General features: G+C 40.2%; 1 protein-coding gene across 2 annotated transcripts in view; it reads right to left on the bottom strand.

Annotated features, from left to right (window-relative positions):
* The window catches only part of syt7a (synaptotagmin VIIa), a 69,719-nt gene that overhangs the window by 35,864 nt on the left and 9,330 nt on the right, over window positions 1-24,525 (bottom strand). For both annotated transcript variants that reach the window (XM_077595634.1, XM_077595631.1), the window contains one exon: window positions 1,938-2,041. In XM_077595634.1, the coding sequence (XP_077451760.1) occupies window positions 1,938-2,041 (104 nt within the window). The remainder of the gene's footprint in view (window positions 1-1,937; window positions 2,042-24,525) is intronic.

Genomic DNA, 24,525 nt, shown 5'->3' with positions numbered 1-24,525 from the left:
AATTAGTTATCGTTTCCACGTCTTTGTCACCCCTTGTTCCCGAATTCGGCCAATCAGCTTCCCTGAGCCATTTTTGTCTCGTCCAGGTGTTCCTCGCCATCTCGCCACTTTCTTTGTATTTAGTTTCCCATTTGATTTTACGTTTAACAGTTCTTTGTCAGCCTTGTGTTGTTTCCATATGCTGTTTTCCCGCATAAATTGGATTTTATTTATTACTCTGTACTCTGTTTTGTTATGATAATTTTATAATAGTGTTTAAACACAAACTATTGTATATGGAATGCATACATAGTTGCAGTATACAGTTGATCAAAATATATGCTAAAGAAAGGATTCGTTTGACACCAGCCAAGAACTGTGCAACATGCCAATTACATCATTTTGTAATGTAAGACACAGCCAGTATGAAGTGCGATGGCATCGTTACACGAAAGAGAGACTGCCCAAAAGACACCTACCATTTGTCATAAGTTGTTATGCATTCCTTCCATTTCTCACAGTTCTGCTTGGTCATCAAGAAGTGCTTAATGTGGCTTCACACCAGTGGGAGGCGACTATTTTTCAAGCAAAGTGCTCAAAAGACAAGGTTCTTAATGGACAGCCATGCAACACCCCCGTCACTGCCACCTCACAACTTGCCCAAGCAAGATACACTGACATGAACGTTACGGCATCATCCCGTGCGGGCGCATCTGCACGGCCAGGTCGCCGAGCCTGCAGATCACCACCTTATTCCGTGCAGCCGCCGCTGTGTCACTTTGCTCCTGCTCCTACTCCAACACCACTGTCACAGGCTGCAAATAAGATCCATTTACAACAGAGCTCCCAGAGAGGGCCGCAGGGACCTCCAAAGAGCTGGCGGATCGACTCTCTCTCTCTCCACAGCAGGAATCAGGAGCTATTCCCTGCTCCATTTCCTTCCAGGTGGAATATCTCATATAACAAGTTTCGGTGAGGCAAACAAGGGATAGTATGCAGCTAAGATCATTACCCTCCTGCTTTATATACGTTTAATGGTGTAATCTCATTATGATGCCATTACGGGTGTGTCTTAATGCAAATGTTATGTAAAGAAGCTTGTTGCCTACACAGCTCACTGGAAAGCCAAGACCTGCCATCTGTGCACCCATAAGCTTCACAGCAATTCCCTGGAAAATTATCTGAGCTTTGCCCCTCTAGTTCAGGGGGGCTCATTACATCAATTGCGATCCACTAGTCAAATGCCAAGGTGTGAGCACTCCTGATCTATGTTGTATGGGTTCAACAAATTAGTTAATACTTCAATTGATCACATTTCACCGCAGACCGGTTGCACATAAAGATTGTGGTTGAGGATCTCTCGACAAGTAGACCAACTAGTCGATTTTACGGCATTGACTAATTCCAACTGATGATTTGGCATTTCATCTTGCAATATGCCAATTTGCAAAAGCCGTTCAACTACGTCACATTTAGCGTGCGATGCTTTGGAACACACAAAGATAATTTTGGCATGCACCTTCCGAGTAGGTTGTCTCTTTTTTGACAGAATCGCATTTTCAAGCACATAATCACAATCACGTGCCCTTTACAGAGGTCATTTCACTCAATATTTGTCGTCGTTTAACAGAGGCAATGGAAATGCACTCACAAATTTTGCAGCTGATTCTGGAATTAATTCCACTTACATTGTAGCTTCACTAATAATTATTCACTAATTACTCTCTAACAAGCACAACAAGATGTAAGACTTAAAGATTTCATTTGGATTAGGGATTGCTGAAAATGTTTGCACACTTTTTTAATTCTTAACTAAATCACCCTTTATATTTGAATTTTACTAAATACAGTGACATTGAAGTATCTCTGATAATTAAAGCATTTTGTCCGTTTGCTACTAATGTGACTGCAAGCGACAGAATGTGCGCGCACGTGTGTGTGCATGTGTGTAAACTCACCAGCTTGCGTTGACACCAACCGCAGACGCCACAAAGAGCCACCAGCCAAACAGCACACACTGTCACTGCTAGGGAGACCAAGAACACACTTAAGGATACTGGACCTGAAAACACATATACAAACACGTGAGTCAAGGGTGTCAGACTCGGGTTGGTTCGCGGGCCGCTTTAACGTCAACTTGATTTCACGTGGGCCGAACCATTTTAGATATAATATTACGATTTTTTTAAATAAATGGATTAAAAGAACTGGATTAAAAGCCCTGAATATTCAGTTTTTATAGATCTAAAACAATGTTTATTTTAGCTTTTTTTTATATGTTTAGATTTTACAAAATGATTTTTGAACTAAAAACAAAGAAATAATTAATTAAAAAATTACAATTATTGATTTAAAAGGGGAAAATCAGGAAATTTAATATACATCTATACTCTTCATTTTAATTTGATCCTAAAACAGAAAGTCAGCACTCATGATTTACTTTCCCGGGCCACACAAAATGATGCGGCGGGCCAGATTTGGCCCCCGGGCCGCCACTTTGACACATGTGACGTGAGTACTTGGAAATGTATTACTACTTTGCTGTCCAACTGAAGCATTGCTTAACACGTGATGAAAGTACATACAACAAGCGTGAGTGACTGCTTCAAGGTAGATATTAGAAAATCTTTCACTAGCACAAATGACAACAGTCCACCCTTGACCTTCACCTGTGGACTCTACCTGCAACTGGCTTAAAGGGGATCGATATAACAGGCCATCATTTTTTTTCTCTTATTTTCTTTTGGATTAATTTTATTTCAGTCTTTAAGTCATTGACAACGATAGACAATCAATTCATTTAATCGGAAGAACTGGCTGTGAATGCTCAGGTTTTATTGCCGTTGACAGCACAGGCATTAAATCCATTTTGACTTGGAGGGCTGGCTGAGATCAATCACTCTTTTTAAGGCAGTGGAAATTAAGTTTATACCATTTCACACAACATGAGTTGACTCTGACGTGGTTGTATGGCCGACATGCCTCTCTAGCGCCTTCAATGGCAGCCAATGAGTTCAAATAGAGCCCAGTTAGTGGTTAATGGTGTATTACCATCACAATCCTAATTTTTATTTGTCATTCGACTGCAACGAAGCTAAACTTTAGAAGTGAGGACCTCTAATTTTGTTTTCTAGACAGAGAACAAAAGCAACCAACTGCACAAGTGCCATCTTGTGTCTGAAAGGCAAGTGGCTTCAATCTTAAGACGCCACTGTATGTCAGTCAAAGTTAAATAAGTTTTGGGCTGAGGGGTGACATTGAGCCCTTGAATTTATTTATATTCATAGTTTTCTCCATTGTGCAAAATCATGCCGCATTGACATGGTTACATCCAAGAGTTTTCTCCTTTTTTTGCATTCAAGTATTTGTTTTCTTCATTGTGCAAAGGTGAGAAAAGCATTTCCAGGGAGTAGATTTTCTGCCACCTATCTAGCAATGCCGGGGGAGGGAGGGCTCAGTTGCGCCGGCGCCCACGTTTAATTGAAAAGCAAGGGGAGGGCTGCAGCCATTTTTAACATTCCGTCATAAGCAGCCGGGAAATGCAATCCCGTCGCGATACGTCCCCCGTCCCCAGCGCTCCTGAGCCGGAGCGTTTCAATACTTTTCCAATAGGAGGCAAATCCACTCACCACACATCACACATCACTGTCATGTGTCACAGCTTGTTAACTGACAGGCTGCAAGCAAAGGGAGTGGCCAGGGAGGCTGACAATAACACACAGCTCATGATTAATGGGTATCAGCAAGAGAGGGAGAAAGAGAGATAGAGATGGAGAAAAATACAAAGCCCAGTTTTGCTGGTACGTGTGAGCAGACTCACAAATGCACCTGACTCACGGCACGTTTCGCAATAAGCGGCTCCACCACATCGGAATGGCATTTACTAAGAGTACAAGAAACCAAAGCCTCATTGAGCCTTGATACTTGCACAGCAGGGGGAGATGCTAATGTATTCAAATGTGTGAATCCCTCCAAAGATTTCTTATCCCCAAATATACAGCGATAAACAGGTGTCAGAATGCATTTCCACGCCGCTGAGTGACAACCGCCTGCTCTTTGCCATCGATAAGTAGATTTGTTTTCTCCCCAGTTACGGTCTCCTTGCCTTTCCTTCACTTGTCACTGCTGGCCTTTTCATCCCATCATCTCTTTGTCATCCTCTTCTTCTTCTTCCCAACCTCCAGTTGTCCTCTGGGAAGGGATGAGTTGAGAGAGAAGTTGCATGAGGTAAAAATGTTTCATATTGGAAAGCGGGATGGGATTGCACAGACTTCCGCGGGTTTGAGGCCACAGCTTTGAGGTCAACGCGACACCTGAGGCCGATTGAAGTCGGAATGAGCGCACGCAAAGCGCGGGCAGGTGCACACAAAGCAATTTGGAGGCAGCAAACAACAACAACGTGCACTGCACGCTTTCAAAATTAAGTCCACACAAGATGAAAGATACGGGCTCATAAATGGAAAAATAGCAGCTGGGTACAAAATGTAAGTTGATATGTAATCATTAGGTATATCCCGAGTCCCAATCCGAGACCTCGCCAATGTTTTAAGGAAGGAAAAGAACAGTTTAGTGCAACTGTGGTTTCAACCACGTTAAACAAATACTATATTAACATTTTTGGCACATTTTTGCACCCAAATAATGTTGCATACAAATTATGTTTGAATATTCCAGTATACGTAAACCATTAGCGGAACATTATTAGCTGTGTTCCAGCAGCCCTCTTGAGTATACACAAAAAAAGAAAATAAACGATCCAAAAAGATAGTTGGGAATAATCAAAGTAAAAGTTACTTAAGAGAACAGAAAGTGTACTCACATTTTTTTTGTGTTACTATTAGGACATTTTTTTAAATTTACGTTCCCCCCGATTAAAGTTAAGCACATTTGCCTCACAGGACTATGAAATTGGGCTTAAACTTGTGCTCCAGCTTTTGTTTCAACTGTGGTTATTTTTAAAGCGCTCTACTAAAAAAAAATGACGTTCATTTTTATCACAACTTTGTTACTCTAATGAAGCTTTATTTGATTTAATATTTTTAAACCCCTTGATAATGTGGTTAGTGAGTGGTTCATGTAAACCTGAATCATTAAATCATTTTAAAAGAGTATGAGCACATAGCGTCTTACATGTTACGTTAACGAGCTACAAAGTGGATGTATTGCATTTTCAATCTGTTTAATAAACATGCCTTGCTTTAAGTGGAGCATATGATTAAAAAATTGCAAGTCAAATTAAGGAGTTATCTTCTCATTATAATCCCACATCCCCACTATCTCCCTTCTCGAGCAACTTTTAAAATTATAATTCATTTTGCAAGAAGTCTGTGACGCAGCCAGCTTATGGGCCGTGTCTTAAATATCTCAATCATCCCCACTAGCATCATTTTATGTCCTGACACCCGCCCGGCCTCTGCTTGATTAATCTTGTTCCGATCGTAAAGATGTGGATTTAAACCGTGCGAGCACGTTGCCTCTCTTGCCCTCTTCATATTTATTTGCACTCAAAAAGGCCCATTAATAGGAAAAGCTAGATGGTTGTCCTTCTCAGCAGGAGAAGGTCGAAGAGGTTTCAGGCTGACCGTCTGCTCTATTTGTCTCCATTCAAAGTAGGATCGTCTCTACCCGCAGGGTCACTAAAACTGAGTCCATTAACTGCACGACATCATCATTGGAGCAAAGATCTCAACTCTTTCCGTGCAAAAAAAGAACCTTTTTTATATATCTAAGGAGCCTATAGGTTAATGCGTTTTTGTATGGCGAAAGGTTAGGCAATTTGTTAGCAACATGGTTTCTTCAAGGTCAAAAAAAGGGTGATGTGGAGGGGTGAGGTTTTATGGTGTGTGTCAGTTCATGGTATGAATTGCAGAATTCAATCAGGAGTACCACTTACAGTCACCTGCATCCTGTGGCCTGATAGATTAAAAAAAAAAAAAAGAAAAAGAAAAAAACATGATTTAATTTTTGCAATGCGAAAAAAAATTACTACATAAAAAAAGGGAAATCCACCCTGTGAAGATATGCAAATCCTCGGCACTGGAGCAGCAGCATTGCCTCCGTCGTCTATGTTTGTTTGTTTGTTTGTTTGGCAGAAGGATTACGCAAATACTACCAAGCTCATTTTCATAAAAATTGGACCAAGGGAGAAGCAGCTTTGGTGGAGAAATAGAAATTACAAACAAAGAAAACTGAGATCACTCGCACGAAGGCCTGGTTTACCCCGCATTTAGAAGTCAAGTGATCATTTGCAGTTAGCCCTGAGCAAAATAACAAATTTCGCTGCTTTCAACTAAGATGCAAAGTGGAAAGGAGGGACGTGTATGGATTCGACCACCATGTAAATGTGAAAAGTGTGTTTAAAAAAAAACAGAATTCATGTGCACATAAGGGGAAAACTATGACCAGATGTACGGTACAGTGCATTAAGATGCGTCATGCATGTGGTTGTTAAAAAAGAAGCTTTCCAAAGTTCATTGAAGTGAAAAATATAAGTTAGGCAACAGGTTTCATGTCGACGTCTATAAAAATCTAGAAGTTGTGCGAGACAAATGGGCTTTTACAGGTGGAAGGTCTACGAGTGTAACAAGCACCTGCAGGTGATGTGGCCCACATGCAGGGAGCTAAGCCACGCAGAAAAAGGGACCACTTCTCAGGGGTGCGGTAAGAGAAACTGCTAATTGGACAGGCGAATCTGGAGCAATGTCCAGTCAGCACAGCTGTCACAATGTATAACGCAACTTATTGTTATACTGTGAAAGGTTGGAAGGGCAATGTTCAGAGGCTTTGCAGTCATTATACGCAAGGGAACACTTATGCCTCCAACAAGTACAGACTTAAAAAACTTTTTTTTCTTTTACCCTTGTCTTTCACATCTGTGGCACAGTCTGGAAAACAAGGTTTGAATGAGAATTCAATTGAAAATGACTTGGCCAGATTTTTTATGATAGGAGCAGCAAAGGTGCACCGATTTATCAATTGATCGAGATCCGATTGCGTAAATTTTGGAGGATCAGTGACTAGTCGATCATGAAAAAATGATTTACTGATATTTCCTGGCAAAAATATTTTGAGATTTTCTTTTTTTCTTGATAAATGAATGTATTACTAGTTCTGAAATAATTATTTTTTTAACTTAATAGTTAAAAGAATAGTTTTGGCTTGCGGGTAAAGTTCAATGTGGTAAAACCTGAGTATGGCAGGTCAGGGTTTTCATTGCTCTGTGATCAGCTAATAAAGTTATGATCATAACATCTGCTTTACCCTTGTTTTAATGACAAACCACATACAAGCTGTGGCAAATGAGCGTGTTGTGAGAGAACCTCAGGGGAGCTATTAATGAAAATTATCCAATTTCACTTGATAAAACAAATCAATCCGTTCATTTACCTTAAAATTACCATTACTTGAACAATAAATGAATATTTGTTTAATGATGCCGGCAACTTATTATACAGGGACAGGCTAAATATTTACATGCCCTTTAATTACATGTAAGGTCAAATTAACCTATTTTCTATTTATTGCTTTTTTAGTATTTTAAAAAAAACAGCCCTAGAATTCACATTAACTGGAATAGATGTCCAATCTAGTCTCAAAAATCATATTTACCCAGGATTTCAGATTTCCACTGTGTTGTATAATTAAAATGTCACAATTATAAGCTTTTGTCTTAACCGTTTTCATGCAATGTAATAGAGGGTGAAGCATGTCAATGCAGTCAAGTTAAGCAATTCTCTGGTGTATGAAATGGGTTCAAAGATGTGAAATGCAGACAAAATGAATAAAAACTGCTTCCACGGGAATAATGTCATTGTGACATCTTGAGCTGAGAGGACATTTGGCACCGTGAGCACGCAGGATTCATGCACACTGGAAGGATTTGGGGATGTTTTGTACTCAGATGAGCATAAAAGCATTCACAAAGTGGCATATGACGGATGATTGACTGGTGTCTATTGAATGCCTTTGGTGGATACTCGGGCTACAACTCTGTCATGAAAAATTTCACACCCGCTCAGATGCCATTTTTCCTCATTCCTAAAAGGTATACTCACTTATTCATTGTAACATTTGAAAATCATAATGATGTCAAGAGAAAAAAACCTAGTGTTCGGATTTTATAGTGGAGAGGAAGTCTTATTTTTAGTGCGCCGACGTACTTGACAATGAACTGCCATATATTTCGGGAGAGGAGAAATTGAAATGAAACCCCAAACACATCTCAGTGGTGTTTGTGTTTCATTAGTGAGTGAATGTTGAGCAACAAATTCAAATCAGTATTTTCTCCACCATTTCACACATACACTGATGACTGGAGGGCTGTGTTTTCCTTTGTCATTATGAAGCAAAGTGGTAATTAGGATAACAAATGGGCACCTTGACTGGTTCTAGATGGGACTGGTCCTGGCCATTTATCAATGCTTGAAAAAAAAAAAGGTGGAAATGGGAATACAACCAGACCTTTCTGGCATATGTAGAAGTAAAAAAAAATCATCTTGGAAGGGTATGAAATTAGACTAAGCATACGACAACCAGGTGGAATGGACAGCACCTGTGGCTAAGAGAGACTGCCCCTCCAAGTCACATAAAGCTTGGCCTCCTTTTTGTCCACGGCTCAGTTGCAGAGGTAAAGGGCCACCACCCACATCTCTCAAATGACAAGCTTGGCTGGAGTTGGATCGGAAAGACACCATGTGACATGTCACCTACCATGGTGCCATCCTCTTATTAGCACCTCTGACATTGAACGAGAGAGCAACTGCAGATATACGACACACGGGATACAGGAGGAACTTGTTGAAAATGTAAAATGAATAGACATCAGACTGTGGAGTATTTCGACAATTTTAGAGCTTTTCCTAAACGTAAATGGTAAAAGTGCGTTATACACTGCCCCTGTTTCGAATCCAATCATGGCAAACTTTGTGCTATTGGCAAATATTATTTGTCAAAAGAATCCATTTCATATTATACGTCATGAAATTTGTGATTTATACACCTAGTTAAAACTATGGGTGGGAACGTTTGAGTAGCTCACGATATGAAGATGACAAATCTATATGGTGTCACATTGTCATAAAATAGCTGTTTTACCAGACCTGCATATTACAAACTAAAAATGCATTTCTACACAGTCAATGGCAGTGAATGAGTTCAGAGTGTGTGATTCTTTGATGCAAATACTGCGGTACGTTAAAAGACTTTTAAGATCAGCATTACTTTTTGAGTGAATGGGAAATAACGCCCACATCTATTTCTCCCCCTGGCAGCTCTCATAAGGGCTTTATAAAGTATGCATGGTCTTGGTCTATCACATCTATCAATGCCTCAGTCTGGGAAAGACTGAATTAAAAAGTCGGCATGAAATAAATGACTTTCATATGAAAAGCCCAACATATTATATAAACAACGCCTACCAGAGTGATTTGTTTTCCCCCTGGTACGAGACCCTGCCGTCATGAAACTTGCAATAATCAAAGATTACAGTCATATATCCTGCACCACGCCTTGTTATCCATCAAGACTTTGATTTCATTCAGGATCACGATCATTGATTAAGCTTCCCACTGCTGCTGGATTTAAATCTCCAGCTCTCAGAAACTTTCCTCCCCACTTTTCGTTTTGATGAAACAGAATGAGCTCCTCCTCTTTAGTGGTCCCACAGCTTTCCTTTATTGTGGCATGGTTACAAACAAGCCATTAGTCAAAGGCCCCTCTCGTGCCCTTGACTTTATAGACTGGAGTCCACGAGGTGGCTCTCCATACTCGAGCCGTGGACGAGTGTCCATCACATTAATGAGTACGTTTGTTGCAAACTGATTCATCCGTGACAAATGTCAAATGACAACGTAGTCTTATTTATCCGTGATTTTGAATACAACCAATGGAATTGCATCCAGTTGTTTGACGATCCCTTCTCAGCTTTGTGTCGCCTCAAACCAGATATTTCCTCCTGCCCTTTTCCATATATACCACAATGCACACTGTGTACTCACTTCAACAGCGCCTAAGGTTTGCCCACCAACATCATATTCAGTGTGTTTTTACAAAAATAGGAATCATGCTTGTTATTCACATTAGGGTTTGCCGTAAGAATTTGACCCAAAAAAAGTTTGACAAGATGCAAGGATATATCAACCTCTACTACCGTTTTTGGGGGAACTTTCAGCCACAGTTTTTTTTTTGCGATGAGTGTTCTCCATTCCTACATGTCATGTGGTTGCTTCAATTCCAATTAGGAATCCTACTCATTCCATGCCACGGTAGTTGGTCTCTTTGTGGCATTAGCTCATGGGAGGAAGTGTGAGCATGCGTCAATTATCCTAAGGTGCTTTCACAATAGCACTATCTTAATTAATTCATTTCCTCATTGGTGTGACTCATTTGCACAAGTTTGAACACAATCACCCAGTGGCGGGCCGTCAGGGCCTTCAGGGCCTTCTCTGCTGGCCTAAGAAATATCTGAATCATATTATATTTTGTCCATCAATACTTATTATTCCAAATGGTCTGTTAGCTTCCTTTCATTGCTTTCCCCCCTGGTTGCACTGCTTCCAGATGTGTTTTCATATTGAAGCATTTAACCAATCACATTTCAGCCATTATTTGTTGCCAGATCAGATCTGCCTCAAAGCCTTCAAAATCAGTTCTGCGGGGTCTGCTGCATTAAATAAGACTGTTGCTTTTAACCGATCAGATTTCGAATTGGCAACCCCACAATGATTTTTCATAGGCGTTGGCATTTTGCTGGCTGGGACATGTCATTGCTTTCAGCAACTATGATTGGCTAGTAGGCGGGCCAAAGCAGCCAGAGATCGCAAACTCCACCCACAATGGCCAACAGTGACAAAAACAAATGGATTATGTTGCAGATTTCTCTCACAAAGCTATTTTCCAGACGGACTTTTTCAGAAAAAAATGGACATCATTAAGAAAGGGTGGTCAACTCCGAAGCTAGCAAGCCTGTTACAGCCGGGAAAATGGTGTGTGCGGCATTTTCAGTGCGCTAACTTAGCTCCACAAGCAAATAGTATATTGTTGTTTTGATTTAAAGCCATTTTCAAAACAGACTATGCCAGAAATATGACAGGATAGGCTCGACTTTCATCATTAGCTTCGATGACGATAGGAAAGAAGGAAGAGAAGAAAGGAGGATGGATCTTGTGTACAGTTAAAAATGATTTTGGGTGAGTAAAATATGGCTATATTCCTAAATAATATTTCAATTGTGGGCCCGGTTCTCATATCTGAAAAGCTCCAGTGTTTGTATTTAAGCTCCAGTGTTTGTATTTAATCACTAAATGCTGCTAGGAAGTGGATTTTATCCCAGTTTAATTTTTGCCATTTCGCCATTGACGTCCATCGCTGTCTTTTCCAGAGGAAATCACCCCACTGGCCTGGTTGTAATGTCTCAAATGCTCCAGTATTTGTATTCAGTCAATAAATGCTGCTAGGAAGTGGATTTTACCTCATTTTAGTGCATTTTTTGTCATTTCACGTATGGACGCATCACCGTTCATTGCTGTCTTTTTACCGGGGAAATGATACTCCGGGCCCGGTTCTGATGTCTAAAAAGCTCCAGTATTTGTATTTAATCAATAAATGCTGTTTTCGGCTGGATTTTACCCCATTTTCAGGCAATGTTTGCCCGTACGCCATTGACGTTTATCGCTGTCTTTCCCCGGGAAAATCGCCCCCCTGGCCTGGTTTTAATGTGTGAAAAGCTCCAGTATTTGTATTTAATCATGAAATGCTGCTAGGAAGTGGATTTTACCCAATTTTTGTGCATTGATTTATTGATTATTTTTTATGTGTCGCAGCTCTAGCTGCAGTCAATGTTCCCTCTAAGCTGCGCGCGTGCGCAATTGCGCACCACTCTCGTCTTCTCTGCACAGTAGCAATCATATGGCGCGCAGTAAAAAAAAAATCGATTTTTTTTTTTTTTAATTTTTTTTTTTTAATTTTTTTTTTTTTTTACCCCTTTCCCCATGATGGCGCCGTTTAAGTGGCAGCCAGTGGCAGTAGCTCTGTCCACTCATGTTTTTCGTGTTTTACAGCATGTTTTACATGAAAAATTAGAGGGAACATTGACATGCACCTGCCTGTGGCAGGTGTGATACTGGTGTGCCCATAGCGAGCAATGATGATGTCATGACCGGATGATTCGCCTAAAGACGTTTCGCCGACGGACGTTTGACAGACGGACAGGTCGTACTAGTATTTGTTAGTTTAATGATTAAATACAAATACTAGTATTTGTATTTAATCATTAAACGCTGTTTTCAGCTGGATTTGACCGAATTTGAGAGCATTTTGAGCCGTTTGGCGAATGGACGTCTATAGACGTTTTTTTGCCTCCATCGCGATATCATCCAGTATTTGTATTTAATCATTAAATGCTGTTTTAGGATGGATTTGACCCGATTGCTGTCATTTTACGGCTCGGTTCTGCTACATCTGCCTGCCCAAGAGTGCTTATTCCCGGACTGCCATTGATGGTAGACGAACATTGATTTTTACTATAATTTGGACAACACCGGCGGCGGGCCGGATTAAAAATCCTAACGGGCCATATATGGCCCGCGGGCCGAGGTCGAAAAACTTGTACACACACGATCCGGCGGGGCGAGCGTTCGAATCCCGTTTCGGCGAAACCTCCGTTCGGCCGAATGAACGTTCGGCGGAACGTCCATTCGGCGACCTGCCCGTCTGTCAAACGTCCGTCGGCGAAACGTCTTTAGGCGAATCATCCGAGTACCGATGATGTCGCTCACACTGGTACTCAGTGCGCTCAGGGAGGTTGTCTTTCTGCTCAGACCAACAAAAAATTAGAGGGAACTTTGGCTGCAGTAGAAGTTTTATAACCATAAAATAGTTTTTGAGGGTTGGATTGATACGTTGAAGGCGCTACGAGAAAATGCACCGACCGCCACTGCAATCACCTAATAACATCCATCCAGTTCTCTCTGTACAGTTCCAAATAAAATTGCTGTAATCTTAGGGTGAGAAAGGAGACTTTTTTCTACTGCCCATTTGTTATTTTTTCTTTTGCTTTTGCTTTTCTTTCTTGACCAAGATGAGGCACATACATTACGACTTCTGTTCTCCAAGTGTCCACGACCTATTACTGAAATCTCTAATTAATTGTACATTATTGCAGTTCATCAAAATACATTGCAAATAGACACTGGTTTACATATGGGTGTCCAAACATTTTTTCCCCGAGGGCCACTTTCAGAAAAAAAAAATCAATGGATGAGAAGGCTACTTCCACTTTCATTTGTTAAAGAGAGAATTGCATTTTTTAAAAAATGTTTTAAGTATTAACTCATTAGGCATTAGGCATCGAATCCATTTTGACTGGGAGGAATGGGAATGATCGAAAAATAGCTCCCAGTTCTCCCAGTCAAATTGAAATGGTACATCGAGAGCAGCAAAACGTAATTATTCAATTCCAGCTCTACTAGTCAAAACGGATTTGGTGTCTATAACTGTCAAGGGCAGTGAATGAGTTAAAGGCCACTACCAACAAAATAATTCAGGGGGAAAAGCATAACGACCCATCCGAATGGTACCATAACTATGATGTAGCCCTCGAGCTTGACACCTCCGCAGTAATCCATTTGCTACACTTTTGCTCTCGTATTTGTCATTTAGGAAAGCTTTATAAAAAATGTATTAAACGCGGCTACCACATGGACATGCAAACCTTCAAAGGCTGTATTCATTTAGTAAAGCGTATTTGTTACACTTTACCCCATTTATTAAGACTCCCACACCGAAGCCCTCCCTTTATCAACTGTGTTCGCATTTGATCCCACATGCTAATAAAAAGGTTTTGAACGCTTGAGATCGTGTAATCACGGTGACATAAGAGGGTTCCACGTACGCTTAGGGACCTTCCAAAAGTGCAGAGACAACAAATCAAGTGGAAAAAAAGTGGGAGCGGGACTCGACTATAATGCTATTGAGGAGCAATTATATGCATACAGGCCTCCAGCCTCCGTGTGCCCACATCATCAGCTCACAGCCAGGGACATAAACCAAGACAAAGCGGTCTCCGTTGTTCCAGATGTACTATGTGGGTGGCATTAGAAAATCAAATCCGAGTTGATTGTACTTCCCTAAGCATACAGTAGGAGGGCTGAATGTCTTAGTGGTACAGTAAGTCTATTTGTAAATGTGTGCACTTGTGCATAGTGTATGTGGAGCAGTGGGCTTTTGCGCCTTTGTCCAATTTCCATCTCTACTCTTCACACTGTGGTATCCTCTCTCCTTCAAAAGTGGCAAAACAATTATTGAGAGTGTAATTAAAGTATTGAAAGGACAAGTGCAACTGTAATTGAATGACGGCTAAATGATAGTGAGTCAGCCTCACACGCTGTTTCTGTTATGTTTTTCTTCTAATCTCATTTGCAGGGAAATCACAAATACAATACGTACTAAAAGTCAAACAGGACGCGTTGGTCGGGAGTAAGTTTCAACATGAGCAGAAACTCTTTACCTGCACTTCCGTCGTTTAATTAAAGACTGTTTGGAAATGATTGGTTTATGACCCGTCTTTACAAGCTAATAAAAATGAGGCATCATTACGGACTTAAATGTTGAACTAGTAAGTTGGCAGCAACCCATTCAGACTCCATTAGAGCCAATAAAACGCTGACCTCACGCCACCTGATGGTAACCCTCAAAGTCTTTCTTTTCTACACGCCTACTCTTGTATAGCTCTAGAATGTTTTATGCAATCATTCTCAACCCTTTCAAATTAGCATTTTTATTTTTGGAATGTTTTTACTATACTAGTCATCACAAACCTGCAGCCCATTAAGCCCCATCAGACCAAATTATTGGCCCTCATTTGATACCCAGTTGTAGTATTAGTGTTGCGTGTATGTAGTTTCTGATGGGAAATAAATAAATATGATTCATTTTAAATACAATTAATGAATAAATTATTTTGGGGAATGAATTTCAACTATTTCAATAGTAAAACAAAAAAGAATGTAAAATAAAAAAGCCATGAGTCTAAATATGTATAGAAAAATAATTTCAAATCAAATAAAATGTATTTTAAAAACTTCAAAAGATAAACAAACAATATAATAATGACAATGAGAAGAATAAGCACAGAGACAAAAATGAATGTAATGAAGACGAATAAATACAAATTGTGGCCTCAGTTTATTTTGCAAAGGGGATTTTTTTTAAAAATTATAATAAATATTCATAAATACCTTGTGACCTCATGTATCTTTACTCTTTACCAGTCATTCATTCTTATCCAAGTAAAAATATTACATCAAACATTGTCTGGACAGTTTGGAGAGGATGACCATGAAATTGATCATTTTGGATCGTTAAGCTTTACGAGGGTGATGTGTCAGAGTCTTTGAGTTTAGTGCTCAGGTTGACTAGGATTATTTATGACAAATTTGTTGAGACAAAACTTTGGCTTGACTACATTCATAAATTTATCAGACAACCGTTGGAAGCCTTTGTGGCAGCTAAGTGAGATGGGCTGTAAGGTTAGAACAGAGGGAGGAGTATTTGTGATCCTGTCTTTTCATGAGTAATTCGTAACGATAATTTACACCGTCAATAGTGCCCGGCGTACCTTGACAACAGGTTACATTATAGTATTTGTTCAGGGTCTCCTGCTTAAATTAGATGGAACGGAGAATCGCGCATCTCTGGTGATCGCTTCTCTCCCCTAGTGAACTCTCATTTATCAGCGGCTAACCTCTACATTGATACCTGGGATGTCGTCCTCTGAAGTGGAGAGAAGGGGAAAAGCTCTGGGGAGGAAACTACATTGGTTTGGAGGTGCCTGTTTTTAGACTCCTTCTGGACAGCGGCACCAAAAATAACCCCTCATTAGCATCAGGCAATGTCAAAGCAAGGACAAATCAAAGTAATGAAATATATTTCATAACCGCTCCTGTCTTTAAGGAGGCAATCCATTTGGCAGGGAGTGATCATACACGTCTAAGCCATTTCAACTTGGGTGCCACTGACGGCGATAAACGTCAAATCTGGCAGCTAATAAGTCAAGGTGTCATGTATGCTTCCTTGTACAGATAATATCTTTAAGCTACACTTTATTCTAGTGATGTAGCCCACAAAATCATCTTCCCTTAAGAGTCAACAACATCAACATACATAGATTGGGTTGTAAATGTTTGTTTTTCATGTAAAATATGCACTAACAGATATTAAGTTGTTTGCTTATGCTGGTATTTTGGACATGTTCATATTGGTGGTACTTGGGCAATTTCTTGAAAATAAAATTAGTGCATGCTATAAATGGTGAAAACCTGTATTCATTGTTTTTTTTGTTTAGACTAAACCTTTTTAACCAACTAAAATGTTTGCTTATTGGTTGACAAAAGCTAGACTAGGACTAACACATTTAGAAACTGTGAAAAGATGACTCATTAGGATTTTCATCCAAAAGACTACAACTAAAATTAAAAGAACAACGACAAAAGGGCTCCAGAAGACAATTTCTGCTCGCAAGCGCCATCCAAACACCCTTTGCTCTCCAAAAGCAAACACGGAGGCCCTCACCATCGCTGTCTGTTGCTTGACTGCCCATTGATGCATTTGCTTGTAGAACTGTCAACAATTTCCAGCAGCGTAACACCCAGTAGACTGAGACTCATCGCGCAGCTGCTCTCTCTCATCAGGACGGAGTCAAAGGCTCATGGGAAATATAGTTTTCTTTCTTTCACTCTGCCAAGGCGCAGACTGTAATTTTCCTTTTGCGTTAAACTCAGTTATATAGTACCGCGAGACATTTCAGCCACCTTAATTCATACTCACAAGTATATTAATCAGAACTCTTATGGAGCTAGATTGGCGTATGAGAACATTACCTGCAATACTGAGAAGGATGTCACAGTTTGTCACGTCAGCTAATAATAAAGCCGCCCCGTGGCGGAGAATTAATGACAGGTCTGGTTGCCGCCATTTCATGGAGTGACATGCAGTCAGAAATCTATCACCTCCACCAGACGCTGTCGCCAAGCATGGAAAATAATAAGGGTGTGAAGTTAAAGAGAACATTTGAAGAGAGACCTCCAAGTCTTCAGCAGCAAACAGGTAAGATCAATACTGAATTTTCCACACCAGTAAAATAATATTCAACAATAAGTTAATTTAACAGAGTCGTACCCAGCATTAGTTTAAACTACTAGTTAAGTGAGTGACCTCACAAGATGAATAGAGTCAATTCCCCAATACAGAGTAGTACCCAGGCTCAGTTTAAAGTACTGACCAGATTAGAGGGCCTTAGATTAGAGGGCCAAACATGTAGGCTTTTTCAAAATGTGGTACCTAAACACACTATTATACACAAATACTAACAACAAGCTGGGTTTTGCGACCTTATTTAGCCAAGAAGACACCATGTAAGGAGGAGGGAAATCAGCACAGATTTGTAATTTTAAGAAAAAATAATAATTCCCAAGCCTTGAATATATAGATTTTACTAGTATTTGGCTGCCATTGAATGCTCACTGCCACCGCCCTCTCATTATTGCCAACTACCACAACATATACTGTGAATACACACACCCATCCCCAACTAACACATGCACTAAATATGGTGTAAATAAGGGTGTTCTTTTTCATTTTCCATTTTATCTGTGATAAGAGTTCACAGCGGTCACCATGGTGCACGTGTGCTAAATGACCACAAAGTATCTCGCCGGTACCATGCGCATTATTTGTTGCGATTAGATTGGGAAAACAAAGAGGCAGATCTAACCTGATCAAGGTTGATTTATGAACTATTTCCAGAAGACCTACCAGGAGCTCCTTTCATGTATCACAGCCCAGATGGAGAAGGGAGGTCGGGAGTTGGGAATGACAAGAGGCAGACTCTCAGCCTCGCCTCGATGAGGTTTGTTCAATTACCAAAAGGACAAGCAGGGTGCTTGAGCTATTTGTGTACTACCTGACCTTTCGGACGTTTGAGGTACTCTCCAAAGCAAACAGAATTGCAACAATGCAGTTTTTTTTTCCAAGTCAACAATTGGCATTTGTTTACTCGGGAAGTCAGTCACTGCTCATTTACTAATTTATATGGTCAGTAAAAGAAGTCAAAGCTAAATTGTCTTGATTTCATAATCAAAACAAATTAACGTCAGTGTCAAAACTCTTTGATAGTGCCATGAATGTCAACATCTAGTATTTAAAAGAATGCAATAGGGATATAAAATACTGTAGTAATGACATTCAACACACCGACGGAGATATTCCAGTTAAGATCATTTTTGTCTCTCACTGTGCTGAATCAGATATCGATAATGTCAACTGTTTGGCTGATAGACTGTGAATTTCAGCCTTTTCCTCCATGTAGTAAACACGGCACATCTAAGTGACCAGTGAAATTGTCCTCGTATATTTTCCTTCTTAACGTGTCTAGTGATAAATATTTTTAGGACTACTGACCATAAACAAGTTATTTTCCAGAAGCCAGTTGACTTGACAAATTATGGTCAAAATAAGCTTGTGATGCTAAATTCAATGCAGTGATTAACTCTTTGGTTGCAATTTATGGCAATACCTGTCTAATCCATACATTCATACACTGCCAGATCTCCCAGTTCAAAAAGGATATGACGTCTACTATTGACAAATGAATTTAAATTCACAGCACAATTGACAGCTATACAAGACAAATCTAGATTCTAAACTTGTTATAGTTCACCCTTCTACATTTCATTACAAAAATTCAAAATCTCCCTCAAATGTGAATCATTTGTATTCACCTTACACTGCTAGTATAGCGATCTGTTGACTGAGACCATTAAAAACATTGCGTTAAAGCTAATCTAGACCTTCAATAACAAGCTTAATGATATCACCACTGAGATAAATATCAGATCCAGTATTTAATGTGCACGACAAAAACACACTATCAGCTAATGGCTCAGGTTTGCACAAATCCCCAGCAGTTATCTAATGGCTGTGTGAAGCTGTTACCACTGCATCATTTCAAAAGACTAATTGATGCACAAATGAAACGGAGAGCAGGACACGCACGCGCCTGCGTTTGTGGGAAATGTACCACACACAGCCTTTGCGGGCACCTCTTGAGGATTCCTCTCAGTCCTGGAGGTGTGGACCTAAGACAATGGGGGTGATGGTCCAGAAGAGCCCACAAGGGACCCTGGCACACATGTGGAAGACTGGTGAAATGACAAGTGTCACTTCCATTGCATTTCTGGCTGATTACTATATGGTCGAATGGTTGAGTGGTCACAAACAGATGATGTAATAGTATGTATGGGGAGGGGTCTGAAGCATTTCCTCCATCTGGTCCAGTTGCATCTCTAGAGAGCTGGATTCTACTAAGCTATTTGCTAGGTCAACACAAGTTTTTTGTTTCGAGAATATAATTATGGCAACAAAAGCATGCTGACCGGAACCATATTTCGGCCAAAAACTTCGGCGCACTAAGTTTTTAGCGGATCTCTAATCATGAGGGCAAGTTTGTCTGATAATAAGTGCAAATCAATTCTCTATCAACTCTGAATGAATGGAAAAGCAGAGCATTGCTGTCGCACAAATGTAGATCAAAGAGGTATCATGGATAAAAAAGCTCTTTACCTTTCAAAGTGGCACCATACCACAGATGCTGCACAGCAACTCCCAAATTCAAAAAGCAATGCTGGTCTACGCTGTTATTAACACATCTATCGACATTCTCATTCAATAGTTCATTAACATTTGTAATTAAGGTGCCATTGCTTTATTAAATGCTGCTCTGTATTTAAAATCAAACCACATTCACATTAAGGAATGGACTTCTTTCCTGAAGAAAATGGGATCAATTTCCCCGGGGCAATGATTTCCAAATCACAAGGAAACCTTACAAAGCTCATTTTGAACTCCACAGCTCACCTCAAGCAATCCTTGCATTCCATCTCTTTCCTTATCACCCGTCCTCTTCCTAAACTCTGATTCTCCAAGTACATGATCCAGCGGATAGTGTAGTGCTTGTGCTTGACTAGGAGATATTTTATAGGCCGTGTCCAGTGAGGCAAATACATAGTGAGAGTACATCGCACAAAGTGCTGAAGCAAACAGTGGCTTGTAAACAGAGGGAGACATATGGGAGGTTTTTATTGTCTTTTACAGGTAGTTGAAGAAGGGGAGAGGGAGTGCTAGAGCAGACCATGGCTTTTTCAAACCACCTCCTCAAACCATTTCTAGCTGGTATTTTCATCTTGAGCACTGTGAGTTCTAATGTTCTGAAGAAAGTGTTTTACCCTTTAACTCACTGGTTGCCTGGATTGCTCAAGGTCCAAACTGTTTTAAATGGAAGAAGTCGGCATGACTCATTCCCATACAAAATGGATTGGACATTTAGCACAGTCAGTGGGATTGGAAGTGAGCACTTACAGGTTTAAATGAATTGTACATCAAGGTTGTTAATGGCATCAAGTGGAGAAAAAAAAAGTCCATAACCACCGGGGTACTTCTAGTTTTATATATACAATATATGGGCCAGGTCTTTCTAAGTTGTTGTTTTTTATTTTACCAAATACAGTCTTGCTCTATATTAGGTTAAATGCAAAATGTTTCATTCCAGAATTTAAAAAAAATATATATCTTTATGTAAAAATGTCCAAACTCCCGAAAAAGTTTGTTTCCACTACAACATAGTGCAGATATTTGTGTGTGTCGGAATGGCGTTCTGCTCAAATATGAAATCATCGATTAATATCTCAATCCAATGCTGATTGTAAATGTATTTAATGATTATTTATTGTTATTATTTATTGATTATTTCTTTGTTTGTTTATTGTTATTTGTGCACTTCATGGTGACGCTCTAAATCTCATCACTTAGTTAAAGACAATAAAAGCATTGAATTCCATTCAAGTCAATCTGCTTTTAATTGCTACAGATCCACGTTTCAACTATGCCGCCTAACCTCGAGTGATTCATGTTTAATACATGACACTTCCCCGTGTCTACGGAGCTGGGCAACTGTCTTTAAATGAGCTTTGTCAGGCGCCGCGAGACCAAGGGAAGATTGTGGGTAGAAGCCGGCAGCCACATGCCTGTCAATGCTCTGCCACGTCCAATGTGCACTGGGTCTGCCTGGCATCGAGAGAGCAACATTGGCTGTGAGTATCATCACTTTCAAAGCAATGTTTTAAAGAAAATCTGAACGTGAATCCCCTTCCCGTGCATTTTTCCTCAAACTTGGCACAGTCGCTTTCACTCTCAAATGATCAAGAAATATTGACAAATGTTTAGTTAGATAGGGAGTCAATGAATGTGAGAATCTGTATTTTGTTAACCAAATGTTGGCTTTTCGAAAAACCTAACCTCATAATCTGGCGTTTCCATATATGAACATTGCATTTTGGATCATGTACAACCATAATATGACCATTTTTTCTTTTGCTATTTGTGTGGCCTACTTGAACCAAAATCTAATGTTCCCTTATGTGAACACATCGTTTTGTCCACAATAGCTTGTAATACACTCACATAGGATTCCAGTAACATAGTGTAAATGTAGCAAGTAATTAAGCAAGTGCATATGAAAGGGCAGTGGACTCCAGGACTAGAAAGGACTCGATACACCCCAGGGATGGTGTGCGAAACTGACACGGTTGTCCTATGCATGTATTATTCTTCTAGGATGGGTTAATTAACAAGTGAAAATGCCAGCCGTCTCGTTACGACCGCTCCTAACACCACTGATGGGCAAACAAAACACTTTCCCAGTGGATAATCACGTAGCAGATATTATAATTTAGCAGTGTGAGTCTTATTTATTGCAACACCCAGGAAGGAATAACACCACAGGCAAGACGCACACTAGATGATCGCATGACAATTATCATATACAGGCGTTCTTGTTTTGATTACGTAATCCACAAGCTTTTTTTGGGTGCCGAGTGAGCCGAGCTGAATCGCTGTTGCATTCTGGGAGCTCTGTTTGACCCGCGTGTTTGTTTTTGCGGACTGTGCAGCCGGATTGTGCCAGTGACCACACATTCGGGCGCATGCAACTCACTGTGGGACTGCCTAGGACAGATTTGACTGTTTGCTCTTGCAAATGCAATCGTAGGCCATTTGACTGTCTGCCAACTCTGGGGGAAAAAATACACTTCAACAGCTAGTGGCCCAATATTGAAATAGCCACAAGACTTGAGGTAAAAAAACGGGGTGAATCTCGTAATGCCTTTCTTAAGTCATTTGTATTATGAACACTTATACACCCAAAGGAATATTCACCAGGAGGGGTCTCGGGCAATTATCATTAATCAAAGACTCGAGTATATATATATGAAATGTCCACTGTAAACATTACAATACAGTACCTTTTTTTACTGACTAACCCTTACCCGGTCCCTGGATTAGAGGTGTTAAACTCAAAATCTGTGGAACAGATCCAGCCTACCATTTTCAAACGACATTTAAATATGCTTAATGAAAGATTGGCCATTCCAGAAATGAGAATTATTTTTCTTTGTTTGTACTTAAAAATTAAAAACAGAATATTTACTTTTTAAAATTAAATAAAAAATGTAAACAATTCACTGTTTTTGTATCATAAGAATTAATAATTGCAAAACTAAATTACAGAAGAATATTTACAGTACTTTACCATTGCAGTGTAAAATGTAAACATAAAAAGTAAAAATGAAAAATGTATTTGCAAATATTTGTTAGCGAGAGGCTCAAAAAAGAAGCTAAGGACCGATTTTAAGTCAACGATTTCTATCCACAATTCATAGACTATCAAAATAGCTCTTATTCAATTAGTGGTCGATTATTTGGCAAGGAAAATTAAACTACAATATGGTTTTCCAGCAAGTCTATCTGTGTGTATGTGGAAATGTGTCTCCATTCCAGCTTTGTGGCTCAAACCAATCTGTGATGCATTGCTTGGCCAATCTGGTGTGTCTGACCTCTTGTAGGTGCATGGCTGAGCTCATTCACCCCCTCCCATGCATGCACAATTGCTTGCCTCCAATTGACTATGCTCCTCCAGATGCACAAATTCCCTCTGCCGCCAATACAAACATTGGATGATGCACTTACAAAAATGAGTTGACTGATGGGCAATTCAAAACAATAAAAGTGATAATTTTTTGAAGTGGGCGGAAGCGAGAACAATAAGTGTCTTCCATCCAACGGTGATATGATTTTTGTTCTCTTTTAGGGCAGTCATAACGGGCACAATCGCACTCGTTCCTGTGAGTCCACATTTGAAATTTCCCAATCAACCCAGTGAATGTGCCTTTCAGTTCAGAGAGGCAAGTGGCGTATATGTGGCCGCAATGTCCCACTTCATCTCTCCCTCCTGGCTCGTCTCATAACTCCCCTCTGTGGTTGCTCCACCTCCAGCTCCTCCTCGTCTCTAGGTCATTCCACATGGCAGTGTGCAAAATCCAGAAGCGCTTCAAGCCCTCAGATCTTGCATATTTGGACATGGATCAGATGACCAAGTTAATTATTCATCTTTGGCTGCCATTGAAGGCAATGGGCGGACTAACGCTGCTCGCCTATACCAGACCAAATGGATTAGACGTCGATTGCTGTCAATGTGTTTTGACCTCAGGCTAGCAGAAGTCAACAGAGAACCGTTCCAATGCATATACAGTTCAATAATTCAAACGGTGGCCAAATGAGTAATTACTTGGCAACGAGTGTGAGCAGAGCGATCATCCACTCAGCAGCTGTATATTTTCAAGGTTCATCCCATGAAAAAAAAGTCTCAACTTGATCTTCTCAGATTGATATGCATAGTAGATATGTGTACTAAATATATTGGACAATCCATTTGGCGTGCCAGGTTAGCACTTTCCTATATTGCACTAAAATATATCTTATGCTTTAACTTGCAAGGTTTTGATATCTGCACTATTTTGTATATTAGATTGTGTCACATTAAATTTCCTAAGATGGGTTTCGAACATTATGTAGGTTGAAAACTAGACTGGAGATATTTATTTGATGGCTCAAGGAAATGATAACATAAAACTAAAGACCACTGAGCCCTGCTTCCTGGCTTTTTCTGTGGGAGCTCCGGAATTCACTGATTATTGATTATAATCACAGAAATCTGGAGCAAAAACTTTGTTCTTAAATCCAACTGACGACTTCATTCCACCTAGGGATAAGAAAGTCAATATATTCTGGTCTCCCCCCCAAAAAACTTACTCCACAAATAAAAACTTTCTGTCCTCTTCTTTGACAAGCAGACTGAGCCAAAAGGTGAAACTCTTGATTTCCCGGCTGACCGCTGTTCCAACCCTCTGGCTACAAGTTTGGGGTTGTTGTTGAAAAGGACAACATCATGAGCAGAAATAATTCTTCCCCAAGGGTGTCTGGGCTCGTGGTGAAGGACTCGGGGCGCCTGCTTTTCCATATCGATGGGAGACAAAGCGGTTAGGTTAAACGAGCAAATTCCGACCTATTTGCGGGAAAGAGTCTTACTAGATAGCGTGGGCAAAATGTCCCCTGCCCCTCTGGCCAGCACTGGAGCAGGCTAATAGCGAAACGAGCTGGAGC

This window comes from Stigmatopora argus, chromosome 3 (genome assembly GCF_051989625.1).
Source record: "Stigmatopora argus isolate UIUO_Sarg chromosome 3, RoL_Sarg_1.0, whole genome shotgun sequence".
NCBI classification, from domain to species: Eukaryota; Metazoa; Chordata; class Actinopteri; order Syngnathiformes; family Syngnathidae; genus Stigmatopora; species Stigmatopora argus.
The sequence above is the reverse complement of the archived record's forward strand: the minus strand, read 5'-3'. Positions and strand labels throughout refer to the sequence as shown.